The sequence below is a fragment of the Gopherus flavomarginatus genome, chromosome 5, assembly GCF_025201925.1.
Source record: "Gopherus flavomarginatus isolate rGopFla2 chromosome 5, rGopFla2.mat.asm, whole genome shotgun sequence".
In the NCBI taxonomy this organism is placed as follows: Eukaryota; Metazoa; Chordata; order Testudines; family Testudinidae; genus Gopherus; species Gopherus flavomarginatus.
In genome coordinates, this window is record NC_066621.1 from 83,489,665 (window position 1) to 83,509,910 (window position 20,246).

Here is a 20,246-nt window from a genome sequence, read left to right on the forward strand (position 1 = left end):
ACCAAGTCCTGTGCTTTGGATGATTTTGTTAGCTGTTTAAAAAAAAGCCTCATCCAACTCTTCTTCCTGGCTAGGTGGTCCGTAGTAGACCCCTATCATGACAGCACCCTTGTTTTTATCCCTTCTATTCTGACCCAGAGACATTCAACAAGTCTGTCTCCTATTTTCATCTCAATCTCAGTCCAAGTGTTTACATTTTTAATATATAAGGCAACACTTCCTCCCTTTTTTCCCTGCCAGTCCTTCCTGAACAATCTGTACCCTTCGGTACCAATATTTCAGTCATGAGTATTATCCCACCAGGTCGCTGTGATGCCAACTATGTCATAGTTACATTTATTTACTAGCATTTTGAGTTCTTCCTGCTTATTCCTATACTTCTTGCATTAGTATACAGACATCTAAGATACTGATTTTATTTCCCCTGCCAGTTCTGTCTTGTCTCTCCTTTTATCCCTGTTGTAACAGCCCATGCTCCCCCCAAATTCCAAAACTTCTCCCAGGTATCCATGTTCTTGACTTACCAATGGGCTTTGGTCACCTCACTAAAGCCCTTCTCACTAGGTTAGCCAGTCTGTATCCAAATATGCTCTTCCCCTTCCTCGATAGGTGGACCCCATCTCTGCTTAGCAGCCCTTCTTCGTGGGATAGCATCCCGTGGTCAAGGAAGCTGAAGCCTTCCTGGCGACACCATCTTCGCAGCCAGGCATTTATCTCCAGGATGCACCTATCTCTGCCTGGGCCCCTACCCTTGACCAGAAGAACTGAAGAGAACACCACCTGCACTCCCAACTCCTTCACCCTTACTCCCAGAGCCCTGTAGTCACTTCTGATCTGCTGAGGGTCATAACTCGCAGTATCATTAGTGCCCACATGGATGAGTAGCATGGGGTAGTAGTCAGAGGGCTGGATGTGTACGGGGAGACTTTGGCAAACCAGTAAAGTTCCTAGAATCACTATAGCTTATTGTTAAAAAGCAACCTAGTCAGCAAGCTGTAAATTGATCATTGAGCAAACTCAGCTTGACCAAGGCAGGAGGGGAAGGGGTTTTGGGTGCCACTGAAAGGGCACAAGTCTTCCTGATAAGACTTGTCTTGAAGTTGTTGATACATGCATTTTAAAAAGAGCAGGAATGTTTATTGGGGTCTCAGAGCTGCAGACTCTGGAAAACTCACACCTGGTTAATCAATAGTCAGAAGGAACTTCTTGCTTGAAATTGCTTACTTGACAAGGTTTCTTTAAGGGATATGTCATTCTATTACTAATGTATAAATAAGGGTAAAAAAGCTTGAGATAGTTGGACTTGTTTGGGGACTCTTTTGGACTCTCCCTCTGGATACATCTTGCGGTCCCCACCAGCAGATGGAAGATTTGGCCACCAGAGGGCTGCCGCTGTGTCACTCGAGAGCCAGGCTCAGCTTTGGTAATTATCAAGAGTTGGGGGTGTTTTACTAACTTGTTGCGAATATATGTAAGTGCTTGAGACTAAGTTTAACGTTAAGTGAAAGCACTCTTGTGTTGTCCTGTTTGTGCCAGCCATCTATCGGTCGGACGGCCGTGTCTCCCTTGATTTATTTCCTGACACCTCCTCGCACAGAGTAAAGTTACCAAGAGCTTTGGGTTGAAAGAACCCCGGGTAACAGATGATCCTTGACAATCCTTCAGTAAGGTCTCTGATATGGGCCCCTGGCAGGCAGCATACCTCCCGGGATGCTGTGTCAGGGTGACAGATGGGTGCCTCTGTCCCCCTCAAAAGAGTCACCAACCACCACTACCCTACATTTCCCTCTGGGAGTGGTGGCTGTGATCCTCCCAGCCTTGGGGGTACATGGTGTCTCCTCCTCCTCTGGGTGTGATTCCTCATTGCTTGTTGCCAGGGCAGCATATCGCTTTTCCATCACCATGGTGGATGGATTTGGGAATAGGGGTGGAGCACTGCCTGCTGCCAGAAGTAACCAGCAGCCAGTGTCTTCCCTGTGACTGAGCCATATACTCCTCCCCCGGTGGTGTGACAGCAAATCTTTGTAGCTGGATAGCTTCCTCAGCTACATTTGAATACTCTCAAGGAATTCCTCATGGGCACAGATGCTCTTCAGCCTAGCCACCACCTCCTTTAGCTCTCCCACCTGCTTCCTGAGAGATTCCACCAGCAGGCACCTTTTGCACTGGATGGTCCCATCCCCCCTCACCGCCCCGAGCCTGGCTTTCTGAGAGTGGGAAATGCAGGCCACAGTCTCTGCAAATCCACACCAGGATCTGGGGTAAAGGCATCCATGGTTAGGTTGTCTGGATACAGGCGCAGGTGGAGGGGACAGGAGCAGCGTTGGCACTGGTGATGCAACCCTTCCTAATCATAGCGACTATATTACAACTCCCTCTTTGGTCCTCTTGGTCACTTAGTCTCTTGCTTTTAAGACCTTCTCTCCTAGGTCAGCCCTACCCCGCTGTTAATCACACAGGGGGAGGATGATCACAAGGATGAGCCAGGGAACAAAGACTCTCAGTCCCCAAACACACAATCGCAACTGACCCAGTAATTGAAATAACCTGAAAGAGAGAGAAACACAAACAGCAAAACAAACTCACCTACACCCCAAAGTTAGTACTCGCACCTTGTTCAGTCAGCTGGGGGATCTCCTTGTCCCTCTCTCAAACTTCCCTGTTTGTGGTCCAATTTGCTAACTCCCTTTGGTCACTTAGCCTCTGGCTTTTAAGGCCTTCTCTTCTAGGTCAGCCCTATCACAAATCGCGTCCTTTTGACAGCAGCCTGCCTATCGCACACCCAGAACATGATTGCTGATGCTCTCATTAGAAACTTTGCAACCAACCACGAGTAAGAGTTGTACGACTCTGTAATCACTGACATCTTTGGTCAGTGGGGGAACCCCCGTGAGGGATCTTTTTGCATCCTACACCAACACCAAATGCACCTGTATTGTTCCAGGGGAGGAATTGGAGCTCAATCACAGGGAGAGGCCCTAGTCATTGGTTGGTCGGACCGGATGAACTACACCTTTTCCTCTTGCCCCTCTTACCACGAGTAATTTATAAGATCAGATGAGAGAAAGCAACAACCATCCTGATCGCCCCCTTCTGGCCTCATCAGTTCTGGCTCCCACTTCTTCCCTGCATGTCGAAGCACCCTCCACTCATGCTTCAAATGTTCTCAGAGCTACTAACCCAACACAATGGCAGACTCAGACACCCCAACCCACACACACTTTGACTGACAGCTTGGTTTTTGGATGGACACTTCCACTAGCAGTGAGAGAGGTCCTTTCAAGCAGCAAAAAAAGACTCCACAAGATGCTTTTGTTGCACCAAATGAACACATTTCACTTCTTGGGCTGCACAGCAGGGCCTTATCCTTGAAGCTATGGGCATCCCACTACTCTTTTTTTCCATTTGTCATATGCTAGGAAACTGAGACACAGGAAGGGGACAGCTGATTTCTTTCAAGAAACACAACTACAAGATAATTGTTCCATTCTTTGCTGTTATGTTTGGAAGAATTGCTTGTCTTCTGCCACAGTGGCTGAGATTAGCAAATTACTCTCCTGAGGTCTATAATCTGTAGAAGGGCCCCATCTGCAACTCTGAGATTGCCTCCCCCTCAACATATGTTAGTTTCATCTTTAACATCCTTCAGGACTGAGTTGGTGTCCTTAGCTAATTGACAGAAGATGGAGGAGAGTTTTTGACTCTCACTCAGCTTACCTGTGGAGATGTCAACATTTACAAATGTAGTGAAATTCTTAAAGGAAAACTCCTCCTTGTTTGTTCTGTGTTTTGGCATGTGAGGGAAGTAGGTATAAGTATTGTGCCAGGCCACTTCTCAGTGCTGTTGATTGGGTCGAGGAATGGAAGTGTGAGAGAGCTACCACCGTGGATTACTTCTGCTGTTGCAGGCACTACGTTTACTGATACTATTTTTTATTTTATTTTTTTTTTAATCAGGGATAGAGGGAAGAGAGTGAGTGATGGTTTCTTCACTTCAGGCTTATTTGAATCATGTTGTCTATTCTTGAAGTTACTATTTTCAGTTATTTAAGGCTCTCTGAGGAGCTCTGGGTGCCAACAAAGTAAAATCTTTTACAAATATCTGTCGTCTTCAATGATTTAGAAATACGTATTTAATTCATTTGCAGAGTAGAAGTGGCTAAATTCCTGTTTGTTTAATCTATGTAAAATGAATGTGCTATTTTTGGTTGCAAAATAACTTTCAATAAAAATTGCTGGCAGTTCCTTTTTGCACCTTATTATATTTTAAAGTCAGTGTTTGATTGCAGGACTACCAGTCATAGAAGATCTGAAGTTCTCTACCTGAAGTGAGGAAAGGGAATCACTTTGTTGATTAAGAGAATACCAGAGTTAGCCAACTTACATAGGAATAATGTATAGGCCTGATTTTATTTATTTTAAATAGGGTAGATGCATGATTGCATGTCTCTTGTGGTATGCATTCACCACATATGCAAATCTGGCAGTGGAACATGGAAATGCCCAACAAGCTATTTGCATATGCAAATTCCACTGGGCCCATGCATGGTACATGGCAGCTGTTTACAACTGCATATCTAATTTGTTTAAGTTATAGATACTTTAGTAACTGACTTGGGTGTGGTCTAGATGGCTTGGTAAGCTTTTCTTCTAAACGCTAACCTAATTTATACATGTGACTTGAAGATGTAAAATACATGGACCCATCTGTCATGCAGTAAAATCTGGGGTTTTTTTCAGCACTTGCATATGCTCTGGTAGATCTCTATAGAGATAATATTGTGTGGGAGTATATATTCTTTGCTTTGTGTGCGGTCTGAGAAGTTCAGTGAGATGACCACTTAATAGAAAAGTGGATGGATACTATGAATTTAACAAAGCATTGGGTATAAGTAGGATTTTTACTAATGTGCTAGTGTTGTTGACATGATCAATGAAAGAAAATAGCAAAACAGACGTAATATTTTTTCTTGGCTGTGTCTCTGTTGACGCAGCTCTGAAGCAGCTGCTGCTATCTCTAGTTTATCTTTTTTTTCTCTAGAGCTGATTTTTTTTCTTGAATAATTGAAGTTAAAGTAAATGGTAAATTTTATTTAACTTTATAATATGAATAAAATGGATTAGTTCCTTCATTGATCTGTACAGCCTTGTTCTTGTAAGGCACGATCCTTGCATCTGACACCTTTTGTGTCTTACCTGGGTGAAAAAGAAACAAAGGAGAAATATGGTTTGGAAACCTTATGGTCCTAAAAAAAGTGTTGGAGTTGGTGAGTAGTCTTGGGTTATGACAGCACTGACAGAGTGTTAAATTGCAAGTGATGTGTTCATCATTTGGGAGTGAGTATGGAAGGAGGGGGAAACAGCAGGGTCTATTTGCTGTATTAAGCTGTGAGATGGTGTCTTGATAATCCTTACCAATTTCCTTCCTTTATCACCTTTTCTTCCATAGGATGTTGTACTTGTAAACCTCCAACTGAGGGAGAATGAACAGTGGTGTTCTTCAAAGACAGAAAATGCCACTCTTGTAGTAGACATACTAGTGTAAAATAAGGTGGCATTTCTGTGAAAGCAGAACTGGAAAAAATTTAAATGTCTAAACACTTCACTTTTGCAAAGAGAGATACAATTTTAAGTGTTGCCAGTTTTTTAAATGGAGAAGTAAACTGGCAGATAACTACTGTACCTTTCTATAAGAGGCTAAGTAAATCAGGCATTTAGTGAGAAGCCATTTTACTGGACTTTGTTATATATCAGCTCCAGTCCCTTTTCCCTTTGGACTAGAGAGGGGCCTAAGCCCCAAAAGTTAAATCTGCAACCAGATTTGAACCTCCAAGGGGTTTGGATCTTCTCTTTTGTATTGGGGACATCTTTGTTCTGAACTTGCATCTTACTTGTATAACGCACTATGAATCTACGGTTTTGCTGTAATCTACGAACTTTATTTGAAAACCAGGTTGTCTTTTTTTAAAATGTAAGATGTGTAAATAGTCCTCTAGAAACTCCTGAGAAATATTGACAAACTATGTACATATTAGTTTCCACTTTGATATATACTATTTGTCCTCCCCCTTCTCTGTAGGCTTTTGTGGATTTCTTCTCTCGAGGCCTCCATGCGGAGTATAAGAGCAAGGGCATCATTGTACAGGTGAGTGGAGTTTGTTTCATTTAAGTATCCCTGTTATTGTGTGGTTACCACAGTAACAGTTGCTGTCTTGGCAACAAAAGGAAATCATCCCATTCAGTCAAAAATGTGACGATGATAAACCATTAAAGATAGTTTCCTTTTTTGTTTGTCCCAGTAGCAGTTGTTTCTGAACTCTTCCTGTTGAAATTAAATATAAATGACTTAAAAACAAAAACCAAAGATGAGTGTTACAAATCATTCAATATTAGAAGATCAATGTAATTGGCAGCACCTGTTATGATTTTAGCTACAATATATTCCATAAAACTGATTGTAATTACGTACTAGACTAGTTACAACATTCCTTAATCTCCTAGTATGTTTGTCGTGACATTATGCACCAGAAATCCAATAACTAACCACGCTAAGGACTAGAACACAGAACCTAAATATCCTTTAGTTTATCACTAGTTAGGAATGATGCTGGCAACTCTAAAAAAGTTTGTAACAGTAAGATCTCTGCACTCGCAGTTGCTTACACTATGGGGAAACGTAGCAGGACGAACAGCTTTGCAAGGGGGAAATAAGTTCATTTTGAATATCAGATTCCAGTTGTATAACTTCATAACTTGATAATTGGTTTTACCTTGTTTAATAGGTTTTTATCTTTGCCCTCTAGTTTACCTGCAGTAGCTTAGCTGTGTTTACAGTAGACCAGTGAACCATCTGGGTACAAATTAAGAAAACCAGAGCTTAAGAGCACTGAGTCAAGCTTTGTAACACTGGCTTTGTTTGCAGGACCTTGTGCAAACCTTTCTGTAGTTCTGTTTCTCTCACTCCTTGCGGGTTCGCTTTGAGTTTCAGAATTGTTTGAACTCAAAAACTCAAAGCAATACTCGCATGACACCAAGTTTTGCTTGGTTTTGGGTGTCACAACCAATGATTTTTTTTTTCCCATTGTTTTCACCCCAGAGCATAAATCATCCCAGGGTTGGTGAGAGTTTCATAAGGCCCTATCTACTCTACAGTTACAGATGTTATGTTTGTAAACAGTTTGGAACAGTCATCTGATCTGGGTACAAACATGGTTGAGTTGTGTCCATAGCTGCCACTTTGCCTGCCCATATTTTGTATCATGTGGTGTTAGAAAATCATGGTGGGTTTCTTAGTGCTTTAGCAGCAGTTAATGCTCAGAGGACATACATGGGGAATATCAGGTGCAACATATGAGGCAATCTACTCTGGGATGTCCTACCACAGAAAGCTGGGAGGAAAGGAGGACTGACTAGACAGGTTACACAGTCAGGGAAGCAATGCTATATGATGCAAAAAAATAGAAATATATATTTTTTAAAATCTTTCAAACAAAGTACAGGAGAACAGTTGTGAGCTGCCAGTGTTAGTGAGTACTAGCCATGAAGTGTCTGGACACAAAGTAGGTTTTCACTAATTGGTTAAAAGTGTCTAAAATTTGTTGAGTACACGTGTCCTTAGGCAAGGAACATCTTGTCTGTTTCATGGATTTTCCTTTTTAGAGCATAATAAAAACATATTACTTGAAATGCCTTTTGTCCTTATTTCTCAACAGTACTGTGCGGACAGTACTAGGAAAAGGACAACTGATTCAATAAGCTATTGCGTGCAATGTCCTTACAATGGCTTCCTTGTTTAAATTGTGGCAAATTGCCAGCACTATTATGATGGGTCTTGTGCTTTCTCTTCTTTGGGGAGGGTTCAGGGAGCCATTTCTTGCCCCTAAATTGGAATATTAATTGCCCCACTAGTGTCCTAGAGGAGGGGAGTGGAGAGAGAGGGACTTGGGCCCACCTTCTACTCCAGGTCCCAGCCCAGGGGCCCTGAGGATAGTGGTGAACCACTTGAACTGACGGTTCCTTCCCCTGGGCTACTTCCCTCTCCTGCCATTCAGCTTGTGGGGGGCTTCCTCTGCACAAGCCAGGTGCCCCTTACCTAGGGTCTAGGACTTCTTAGCCCACCGCAGCACTTCTCCAAACTGTCCTCTGCTTCCCTTCAAACTGTTCTCTGCTCCAACACCAATTCCACTCTGCTCCTACTCCCACACTGTCTGATTGAAGCAGGGGCTTTTATCATGTAACTGACTGCAGGTGCTCTAACTGGCATCAGGTGCTCTAGTTAATCTATAGCAAACTTTCTTCCCCTTACAGGGAATAAGGCTCCCTTCTAACCCTCTCCTGCTGCCCTCTGGCCATGCTGTATCACAAAACCTACGCTAAACTTTTTCTTAAAATTCCCAACTGTTGCTACTACTGGTGCAATTTCAGTAGGAGTACCAATGTGAAACTTTAGTGTTGACAAGACACTGGCAGCTGATAATGTTTTAAGTATTGTTGCGCAGACCTGCTCTGAGCAGGAATAGATGACATAGTAATGAAAATGCAGTCAGGATGACACTTTTACACAGTCAAGAAAACGTACTGTAAACACTAGAGAGCCCCCTGGGAGTGTAGCTTCTAAAATTTTCTAGCACTGGATGTAGAGAAGCTGAGAACTTGTGTATTTTGCAACTTAAACTTTACTGAAAGCTGTTTCTCTGTGTTAGTTTGCTTTTCTTCCTGCTAAAATTTTTTTCACCTAGCTGCCAGCATGTTTTCCTATAGACTTTGATATCCCAAATGAGTCAAGGTAATGAATAGTATCAGCCTGGCTTCTCTTCTCTGGCATGCCGGCTGTGGGCTCTCTATTGTTGGTAGCTCTCCATCGCCTCCCTAAATTTTAATTAATAGCCATTCTGAGTTCTGTGGTCTAATAGCTGGTGATCAGAATTTCTTATGCTAATTGTACTAAGTTATTGGTCTTCTTTCTTCCCCTGTGCCTACCACTAATGAACCTTACAAGCATATCTTTAAAGCTTGGCCAATGTGTCTCCTTCATTCCCTTAGGAGTACTTCAGCCTCTTGAGATCTGAAGTATGGGGTTCATCGCTACAACTTTCTCAATAGTGAATAGACTTTGAATTCCAGACTTGCATTTCCACTTGAGGTAGCTGTTTGAAATGGCATGTCCTCAGCTTATGCCAGACCAGTAGAAAACACTTGTGTGAAAAGCAGAAACACACAACAGCTTGTTAATATACAACTTCTGAAGCTCAGTACAAGTTGTAGCAATGCTGCCCGAGTGAAAATGCCTTCTCTTTGGAAGCCAGGTTTGATCAGTGTGATTGTATTGTAATGCAGAGAAACTTTTAGGTTCAGAAACAAACTCCTCTCTGGCTCCAGAGGCCACTTCCAATCTTCAGTTGGAGAATAGCAACTACATAGCCTCAGGGTCAAGTATTCCTCTGTGTGTATGGAGAATAGGAAGAAAATCTATAGTGGAAAGTAGCTGCCAAGAATGAAAGGAATATGGAAGAATCTAAGGATTTCTCTCAAGACTAACTTGCGAGTTTCCTATTAATGGGGGTGCCCATGCTCCATGGGATAGTCAGTCTGAAGGGGTCATTGGGTGGTTCTTCCTTCATTCATTCTATTATTTGCTGCTTCAGAACAATAGGCAGAGAACAGCTTTCTGTCAATATTGGGCATTTTTGCCTCTTTTCAAATACTTTTACACATATTTTAAAAGTATAAGAAAGGAAAAAATCTTAATGCTATTTACATTTCTTCCTAATACCTCTACTGTAGTATCCAGGCAGTGGTATAGTACTGGATTTTCTTTCACACTTGTGTCTTGTTTGAAGGATTTTCCTTGAATATCTGAGATTTTGTCTTGTTGTTCTGTATAAGTAGTTCTTTTTTGGGGGGGAGGAGGGGGCACGAAAGAGGCTTTTTCATAGAACCCTGAAAGAACCTTCGTGTACCTCCCGGGTGGGTGGTAGTACCAGAAGATCTGAACGCAGCAGTTTCTTAAGAAGCATCAGTATAAAAAGATTATGGTCCAATTAGCTTTCCTTCATATAGGGAGTGAGTGTGGTTTACAAGCTAGTGCATAAGACAGGGACAGAGGACTCTGAGTTCTATTCGTTGGTTTCCCACTGATTTATATGATAAGCTGCTCTATAGACTTTTCTGGTCTGAACAGTGTGGTGTCATATGCAAGCACCTAGTTTTACCCATAGCAAACCTTGCTTTGCTTACAGCCTTTCAGTCTCTTGATCCCGGTTGAATAACACATACCTCTGAATAGTTTTTCCACTTTTGTATTCCCTAGGAAAAATTAACAGCTTTTAGGACATAACAGCATTATCCCAAACAAAAGATCACCTTCTTAGTGAGAGATGGTAGAGCTAATGTTTCTGAAGCATTTTTTTCCACTATAGAATGCAGGAAATAAAATGTTGTTCCGTAGTCTTATAACTTTTAAGTACAGTGAAGTATTTAGAATAATGGCTAGAGAACGCTATATCTAAACTATCAGCGGTACAGCTTATTCCCACTCGGTGCTCAGTTTCTCTGTGCAGACACTGAATTATCTTTCGGCACCATCTAGTTGTGCATCTTAGTAGTGCAATTTGTACATAAATTTCTTTTGTTTCAGAATAGTGTGAATGGTTAAGATTGAAACAATATTTTGCCCAAATTTGCAGAAAGGTGTTCAGAAAAAAAAGGGTATGTCTTAAAAGAAACACTTGCTTTATTTTACTTTAAAAAGCTTGTCCTCAAAACTTCATATGAAACTTACTGGAAAGATGCTGGCAAGATTTACAGCCTGGAGACTTAAAAAGGGATTTTGGAGAATTTATTAATTGGTGAATATGGAATTGCCAAATAGTCAGTCAAGTTCCAGCAGACTTTTGAAAGGCAGCAGATGAAAAGTAGAACCTTTTAATTTAAAAAGTACAGGCAAAGTGTTCAAACTTGGATGCCCAAAGTTAGGCACATACATTCATATTTAAACACCTGAATGAGTGGTGTGGTTTTACATAGATGCTGCTGACCTATAATGGGAGCTGAAGGCATTTACACTTCTGAAAATCAGATCACTTTTTAGAGTGAAAAGTCAGGACGGGTGTGGGGGGTAATAGGTGCCTGTATAAGAGAGCCCCAGAAATTGGGACTGCCCCTATAAAATTGGGACTTCTGGTCACCCTACCACTTTTATTAAAGTGCCTTTATCCACATTTGAAAATTGTGTGCTAAGTCTTTAACCCTTTTATTTGAAAGAGCCTTGAAAGTATAAACTGATCACTGGGAGTCTTGTTATGATGACTTTAAAAAAAAAAATGCACCTGGGGGGGAAGCAGGGAAAGGAGGAAATCCCAATCTGTATTATCCATTCTTTTCCCCGAATTCCCCAATCAAGTCTTGTGTGCATGGGAATGTTTCAACCCACGCAGAAATGTACCCCCTTGTGGAATGGAACACAACAACTAGCAATACTTTAGAATGGGAAATGGACTTCCTTATGCAACTAAAGCAACAAGGAAATTTGGGAAAACAGAATGAAGTTCCCCAAAACTGGAATTAGCTCGGACCAGTGGAGCTGATGATATTCTCAAAGTTCCATAAACAAGCACAAGTACACTGATTTGAAATCCTCTGCAAGAGACTTACCCATCACCACACTCCTTAATGTCACGCTGCGGCATTGGTTCGGTATCAGCTCTGCCTACTGAATCATGAGCCCCACTACTGCACCACCTGGATACTCCCAGCAGTTCTTTTGTCTAAGTACTGGTCAGGACCAATCCTCTTTAGCTTGTGAAATCTAACAGCACCATAGCCCTACGTTATATGGCTGTGAATTATTAATTCTCTTGAATCCTGATTGTATTTATTTGTTTGTGTATATGTATATATGTATGTACATAATATACACATGCATACACATGATAGCTTGTGATTTCATGAAGAGGTGATCCAGTTTTTTTTTTTTAAGTTTAACTGAAGTTCATACATCTTTTAGAATCCAGTACTGCTAGCTACAGGTCACCTAATGTACTCTATGAACTTTGTTGCTTCTTGCCATCTTCAGTAGATATATGTGGAAACCTGTCTGAAAACACACTTGAGACTATTTGGGGAATCTGTTTTTACAATTTATGATTCTGATAATACTACAAAGTTTGTTAACATATTCATAAATGATCTGGAAAAAGGGGTAAACAGAGAGGTGGCAAAATTTACAGATGATACAAAACTACTCAAGATAGTTAAGTCTTGGGCAGACTGCAAAGAGTTACAAAAGAGTTTCACAAAACTGGGCAACAAAATGGCAAATGAAATTCAATGTTGATAAATTCAAAGTAATGCACATTGGAAAACGTAATCCCAACTATATATATAAAATGATGGAGTCTGAATTAGCTGTTATCACTCAAGAGACAGATCTTGGCGTCATTGTGGATAGTTCCCTGAAAACATCCACTCAATGTGCAGTGGCAGTCAAAAAAGCGAACAGAATGTTTGGCATCATTAAGAAAGGGGTAGATAATAAGACGGAAAATATCTAGTTGCCTCTATATAAATCCATGGTACGCCCACATCTTGAATACTGCATGCAGATGTGGTCGCCCCATCTCAAAAGAGATGTATTGGAATTGAAAAAGGTTCAGAAAAGGGCAGCAAAAATTATTAGGGGTATGGAACGGCTTTTGTATGAAGAGAGATGAATAAGACTGGGACTATTCACCTTGCAAAAGAGATGACTAAGGAGGGATATGATAGAAGTCTATAAAATCATGACTGGTGTGGAGAAAGTAAATAAGGAAGTGTTATTTACTCATTCTCATAACACAAGAACTAGGGGTCACCAAATGAAATTAATAGGAAGCAGGTTTAAAACAAATAAAAGGAAGTATTTCTTCACACAACGCACAGTCAACCTGTGGAACTCTTTGCCAGACGATGTTGTGAAGGCCAAGACTATAACAGGGATCAAAAAAGAACTAGATAAATTCATGGAGGACTGGTCCATCAATGGCTATTAGCCAGGATGGGCAGGGATGGTGTCCCTAGCCTCTGTTTCCCAGAGATTGGGAATGAGCGACAGGGAAAGGATCTTTTGATGATGATCTGTTCTGTTCATTCTCTCTGGGGCACCTGGCATTGGCCACTGTCGGAAGACAGGATACTGGGCTAGATGGACCTTTGATCTGACCCAGGATGGTTGTTCTTATGTTAAGAAATTGCAGCGTCAGGGAAGGCCTCTGTGTAAATGTGGAATCCACCTCTTGCTGACAAGGCTGTAAGCATGTCTCTCCCAGGCCAGGCACAGTGGTGAGTCATTAAAACTGAATAGCTATCTATTCAGGTGGAAGGATCTTGAGGACAACAGTTTAGCTGGAGCCTCTGAGAACCAGTTTTCTCCTACCTAGTTTGTGGAGGCTGGTGATATGAAAAGTGGAAAAACACCAGCAGCAGAACAAAGGAATCAAGTGTTGATAGTGAGACACATAAACTCCAGGGACTTATTGAACAGGAAGCTTTGGATAGGAAAGAAGAAAACAGAGGCAGGCTTTTGTAGCATCGGTCCTTTTTAAATGCTGTCCAGCCAAGGTCAGAGACAGCTAGCTGACGTAGAGAGAGGCTCCGTGCTTTTGAAGGGAAGGCTATAAGGGAAGGTTCCTTGGTGCACCAGAACAGTCTGTCCAGGCCCAAAGAACTCTCCATAGTGATGAGGAAACTGAGGTAAGGGAAATATATACAGGCATGTCATATTTTCTTGAGATCTGTGTGTGTGTCATGCTGTTAAGTAAAGAGCAATGGTCTTCATAATCCTGTGGAAGTCTATCTGTCTGGAGTTTTCGGGAAAAGGTTGTGTTTGAGCTACTGGGAGGAGCAGAGGGGGACGGCTGTGGTCACATGGGCTAGGCAGTTGGACTGCAGGGTCTCTTCGCTCAGAAGCAAGTGCTAGCTAGACAGAGGCGCTATACTTGGAGAGCACAGCTAGAGACCCCAAGCCAGGATGTACAGTATGAGCTTTGTTTCCTCTTGCCATGTTCAGTAGATGAACATAGAATTTTATTGAAAATGCACTTCACTTACTGTGATCTCTTTTCCTACCTGCAGAGTGTTCTACCATATTTCGTGGCTACAAAAATGTCTAAAATCCGCAAACCAACCTTCAATAAGCCCAGTCCTGAAACATACGTAAGAGCTGCCCTTGGTACAATAGGCCTGCAGTCCCAAACCAACGGATGTCTGCCCCATGCCATTCTTGTAAGTTACCTTCAAAAAGGGGATGTTACTCATTTTGTGTGGTGCTGAGTATGTTCTGCATGTACTCTGACCATGGAGGAAAGAGAATTACATTAATTACGTTTTTTAAAATCCTGAGACTGACACTTGTTCTTTCGTACTTAGTCCTAATTTTGTCGCATTTGAAAATGTAGAAGAGATTAATTTTAAGTTAATTTGGTGCAGGTGATAACAGTTGGAGTTTTTTCTTTTAATTTCTTAGGGCTGGATCTTTTCTCTTCTTCCCACCTCAGCAGTCATCAACTTGACAATGCAAAGACACAAGCAATTACGGGCTCGCTACTTAAAGAAAGCGAAGGAAAACTAAGTTGCAGCAACTTGATCAGATGTTTTGACAGATGGTGGCTCGGTACCCACAATTCAGCACCAAATAGACTTAATCACATTTAAAATTTTCTCTTGTAGTTTTTACTTTTTAATGGGACCAAACACCAATTTGGGGTGGGACTATGATATAACATGATTTCTTTCTGGCCTCGACTTTCCAATATTGATTTCAAAATATGCTTGATTTGTTGGTCATATGTGACTATGTGATACTAACTGGATTTAATCATTAGCTTTATGTAATGTATTTATACCAATGAATAAGGAATTGTATTCCAGTGCAAGTAGCTTGGTGATAAAAGAAAAACTCACAATAAAGCAAGACAAAGTGCTAGAGGATCTTAAACTACATTATTGAAGTCAGATGGCCTGTGCTTAGTTAAAAAGAAAAATGGAAGTTGAGGCCATCACTTTAATTTTTTCATTTTCATACAACCACCACCTCTTTTCTGAGTTGTGCTTGTTTGGGTGAAGGGAAGAGTGGTGGCAGTTTGTCTTCAGGTGTACTGCTGGGAGAAAACATGGTTATTAAAAAAGGAAAGCTCATGTTCATTGATGTAGCCACTCCCCAGCTCAGCTGCAGAGTGCTTGCTAGGATGCTATATGGGTAGTCTTCTCATGATGTCTCCCCATGTTTCACTTAGCAAGCTGTATGTGTATTGGGACACCAGGGAGAACTATGTAACTTCACCTGGACATAGCTGCCCGGCTGCTGTGGATGAGTCTCCAATAATACCGTTTCCAGGCTATTGTCCAGTTAACTCAGCTGAGAAAGACCACCCATTTTTAGTTATTTTTTGTTTTACATCCTAAAAGACCACTCATAGCTTTCATCTAGTGTACTAAAATGGATTCTTGAACCAACATTTGATTGTTTTGTGTAAATTTAAAGGATATACTGTAATCTGTTTTATGAAGTGGAGGGAAGTGAGCCAAAGTATACAATGGGAGTGATTGCTATATATAGTTTAACATCCTAAAACTGCAATTGTTTAAATTCTTGCATCTTGAATATTAATGCTAACTTTTCAAAAATATATTATCTTCTGGATTTGTAATGACCTTTTAAAAAGATTGATGCCTGCTGTAATCTGTAGACATTTGTAGCACAATGTAGATAAATGCTACCAGTTACACGCTGCTTGTTGGTTGATGTGTAAAACACAGTATTAGTACTTGAAATGCAGATCTTGAAATTCAGTGCTGTCTTTGTTAGGGCTGCTGGTTAAACTCTTTTTCTGGCTCATGCACCAGTCTGTTCTCCACTGTGGGCCTGCTGATATAAGAAGCTGAATCTTTGAAACCAACTTCTAAAAATGAATGTGCAATTTAAAAACAATAAACGCATTTAAATGTAGAGAAACTGCAGAATGAAGTGCTTCAAAAGTTTGTTTCTAGGCTGAGCCATGAATGTGTTTCTACAAGTGATTTTTACACCATGAAAAAAATCTACTCTGGGAGGGGAGTGTGTTTCTGGATTACAAAACATTGGATTGCTAAAATATTTGATAATTTTTAATAGGATATGTGAAAGAAAAGCCATCACGGCTGACGCCGTTGGGTTGAAAGTTTTAGCCCAGACAGAATGCTCCACTGAGGCTGCACTATCCTTATCTCACCATGGGGGAACATTGATCAGTGTGTGTGTGTAAAGTCTGTACTGCCCCTGCCTGTGTCTGTTTGCTCTGTGGATAAAGATTTTGTTCTCCATTTACATCAAACTCTTTACCAGCCGTAAATGTACTAAAACTGTACCTTAAAAGTAACTTACATGGGCAATAGCTTCATCATTTTTAGTGGTGCTAGAAATTCTGTGATCTGGAGTTGTTTATTGCCCTTGAGAGAATAATTTAAAGCTCTGCTTTTAAGTTAAATGTGTTGTATTGAAGCATGAAGGGGCTAACATTTCTGTACATTGAAAATACATGAATACCGATGCAATGGTGCTGCTCAGGTATGAGATGAGGATCTTATCCCATAGCTTTTATTTTGGAGTGGAGGTGATTGAATGTGGGTGGATTAGATTGCATAAGGCCACTGTTTCTTGGCTTGCTTTGGAGAAGACATGGGGTTATTTGACTAACCAGTTCTGTGTATATTCTTTTTCTAACACACACACACAGAACTGAAATAGTTAAAATAAAAGATTTCTCCTGAACGGTTAACTCTTGAGTTTCCTTTTTTAAATGTTTTACCCTGCTTCATTCCAATGATAACTGGTGTGTTGTACACAGGGCAGCACAATACTTGAAATGATCCTTCCCCACCCCAAAGAGAACTCCATTACTGTGGCTTCCTGCTTGTCAAGAATGACAACTAAAAGTGGCATTTGTTGGTTGGTTTGTTTGTTATATCAAAGTAAACCACTAAAGGGAAATAATTCACTTTCCTGCATGTGTCCCTGTTAGTTTAACTGAAGCTTGCTGCATAGCGAGTGCTAGCTTGGAAGAGAACTCTTACATTCAAGCAGGATGTTCAGTTTTTGAATTGTATAGTACTAAGCATGTTACTAGCATCATAAATTGCAGCCCAGCAATTGCATTCTGATTCTCTAAAATCTCTTCTCTATTTTGAGTTAAAGATGGAAGCCTTCTCCCCGTCCTCTCCTAAACGGCTTTGTATTTGCAGTTTAAAAACCTGCTACATTTCAGTAATTGAAGTGATTCCTATATACAGTATTTTGTGAAGTGCTATAAAAATAAGGCAACTTTCCTTTTCTGCACTACATTTTTTCATTTTAATATTTTACAAATATTCTGAATTATTTTTAAGACTGATGTAACTCCAGTTCTTCCATTATTTGCGCTCCCTTTTTTCTGAGTGAAATGGTGGAACAGAGGTGAGGTCAGTCACACAATAGGTAGGTGTAAGAACGTAGTGTGCACGGAAAAAAAAATCGGTAACTATATGGACAGCACAATTACTATGATGCAAATTTGTAACATGGAGGATAGAATCTGTGACTTTGGCCTTAAAAGGCTTCTACCACTTGTTCTAAAGAATCTTCAATAACTGTAGCAATGCACTGATACCACTAGATGGTGACAGTTACACACATACTCAAGCAGGTCAGACATGTTCTGTCTTCAGAAGACAGAAGTGGATGGCAAAAATGTAACCAGACGTAAAGAGGCAGAGGAAATCAATAATGTACTTGGAAGGCTGATTGATAGCTCAATCAGTGCAATAGCATTTATAGTGATGCCTAGCATGGTCTAGGACCAAAAGGTAGTTAGCACATACAGAACTCATGACTATGTACATATGGTCAGACAGTTTTCTAAATTTTTTTTTTTCATTGTTGGGAACCCAAATGCTTGGGCTCACTTTGGCTGAGTTGAGACTTTTAGCATTTGCAAACTTATTGTTCTCCGCCCTGACAGGAGCAAATGCTGCTTCTTATACAAGCAAGTGAAAAATGTTTTCATTATAAGGATGGCCAGGTAGATCTTGTGTAAGTTCTCATAACTTTTACAAGGCTGGGTTAGCGTTTACTCAAACTTACCTTTTCAGACATGCAAACTCCATGTTCATTACCCACTCCCAGCAAGAAATTTGGGAACTGGATCTCCCTTTAATCAGATATAATTCATTCACCATGAAGCCCCAGTGCCACAAAACAGCAAGATTTTTTTTTAGTAAAATTTTTTGAAAGCATTATGTGTCCTCATTTTCAAATGTGCTGAGCACCTGCAGCTCCCCTTGACTTCTTGAGATTTGTTGGGTGCTCAGTGCTTCAGAAAATCAAGTGAGCATTAGATAAATTTACAGAGACCAAATAGAAGATTCATGTAATGTTTCCCTTTTTAAGTTTTCCACATATTGAAAGTTACAGTTGTTCCAAAATTTTACATAAAAAAAAAAAAAGAAATGAAAGTAATCTTACTGGATTGTAGGTTCATAATGGTCAATTGCCACTTAATCAATATTAAATGAAAACTAGGAGGAGGAAAGTGTGATCACACTGGGCAATAAAAGGGAAATGAAATAAGAGAATGACGTAGTAGAGAAACTCATATACAGGCTCCTTGCCTGAGCAATGTGAGCAGAAGGACTGAAAACACTGAGCAGCAAGGTCTTGAAGTTACACTTTCTCTGTTTCCCTCAGCCATCCTCTATTGCATAGTCATTGCAGACTGATGCATATTTGGCAATGTGCAGAAAAGGATGTCTGCCTTAGGTTAGGAATGGTGGTGGTTCTACCTGGCTGATTTGTTGGGGAAGCTTGCAAGAAATGCTCTTTTTAATAGCGAGAAAGAGAAGTCTTAAGTTGCTACCAGTAAAGTAGAGTTGTCCTGCTTCCTGAGTAGGACTGGGTGAAAAGTTTGAAATACTAAGATTTTTCTCAACATGTTATAAAACATTTAATAAATTACCATCAAAAAGGTTCCAAAAGGACGGGTGGCCTCTTGTCTCTTAAATAGTAGAGAGGAGAGATTCCCCTTATCAACACACCTAATACAAATCTGTAAAAGGGGAGTTAGTCCTGAAAGTCATCAGAAAGGGACAAACCAATTCTGAGCAGGAGAAAAGGGAGACGCACACAATTCAGAGACTGTGCTTGCTCTAACACTTAAAATAAAAAGATTAGAAAGGCTGAAAGAAGTTTGTATAGAGCAGTGGTTCTCAACCAGGGGTATGCGTATCCCTAGGGGTATGCAGAGGTCTTCCAGGGGGTACATCAACTCCTCTAGATATTGGCCTAGTTTTACAACAGGTACATAAAAAGCACTAGTGAAGTCAGTACAAACTAAAATTTCATACAGCCTATGATTATACAGCTCTATATACTATACACTGAAATGTAAGTACAATATTTATATTCCAATTGATTTTATAATCATATGGTAAAAATTAGAAAGTAAGCAAGTTAAGTGAGGTGAAACTTGGGGTACACAAGACAAATCAGACTCCTGGAAAAGTTTAGAACCACTGGCATAGAGCACTCTACTGTATCGTTGACTTACCCAGAACAGGGCTCAGAGAACGGAGCCTTTTAAAAGTTCATCTACTACAGTATGCCTAACAACTTTCATCCTTTTAATCTTCACTAACCTATAGACTATGTTAACTATCTTAGAGGAAAAATTCTCTTGAACAAGTGAGTGTTTGAAGAATGTGGTTCTGAAGAGCCAAAAACCAGATTTGCTTGACATGAGACCAGTCAGATTGAACCTGAAGGAAGCAACTGCCTGCAACAGATGTACTTAACCAGATTTAAGGTAGAAGAAACCTGAGGCTTCTGCTGGACACCCATTATCCATGCTATCCCATCAGTCAGGAATCATCCAGGATAAGCAACTTCCCAGCTGAGGTGAAAAGACACTCTAATTATAGAGAGACAAGGCAGGTGAGTTAATGTTTTATTGGACCAGCTTTTGTTGGTGTGAGACACAAACTTTTGAGCTTACACAGGGCACTTCTTCAGGTCTGAGAAACAGCTACAACAACATTGCATATACTAAGTATAGACAGACACTTCTATTAAAATTGATTAAACATAAAATGTATCCTGGTCGTATTGCTTGTATTCTGCCTATGCTGAAAGGTTGTTACAGAAACCTTTTCCTGAAGACCTCAATAACTAGAAACCTTGTCTGCCTGAGCAACTTGCTGACAGG

At 40.6% G+C, this 20,246-nt stretch overlaps 1 protein-coding gene across 4 annotated transcripts in view; it reads left to right on the forward strand.

Moving 5' to 3' along the window:
• The window catches only part of HSD17B12 (hydroxysteroid 17-beta dehydrogenase 12), a 225,826-nt gene extending 209,036 nt beyond the window's left edge, over positions 1 to 16,790 (forward strand). For all 4 annotated transcript variants that reach the window (XM_050955464.1, XM_050955463.1, XM_050955462.1 and 1 more), the window contains 3 exons: positions 6,080 to 6,145; positions 14,110 to 14,259; positions 14,501 to 16,790. In XM_050955464.1, coding sequence (XP_050811421.1) covers positions 6,080 to 6,145; positions 14,110 to 14,259; positions 14,501 to 14,605 — 321 coding nt within the window. In that variant the 3' untranslated portion in view covers positions 14,606 to 16,790. The remainder of the gene's footprint in view (positions 1 to 6,079; positions 6,146 to 14,109; positions 14,260 to 14,500) is intronic.
• Positions 16,791 to 20,246: the final 3,456 nt, after the last annotated feature.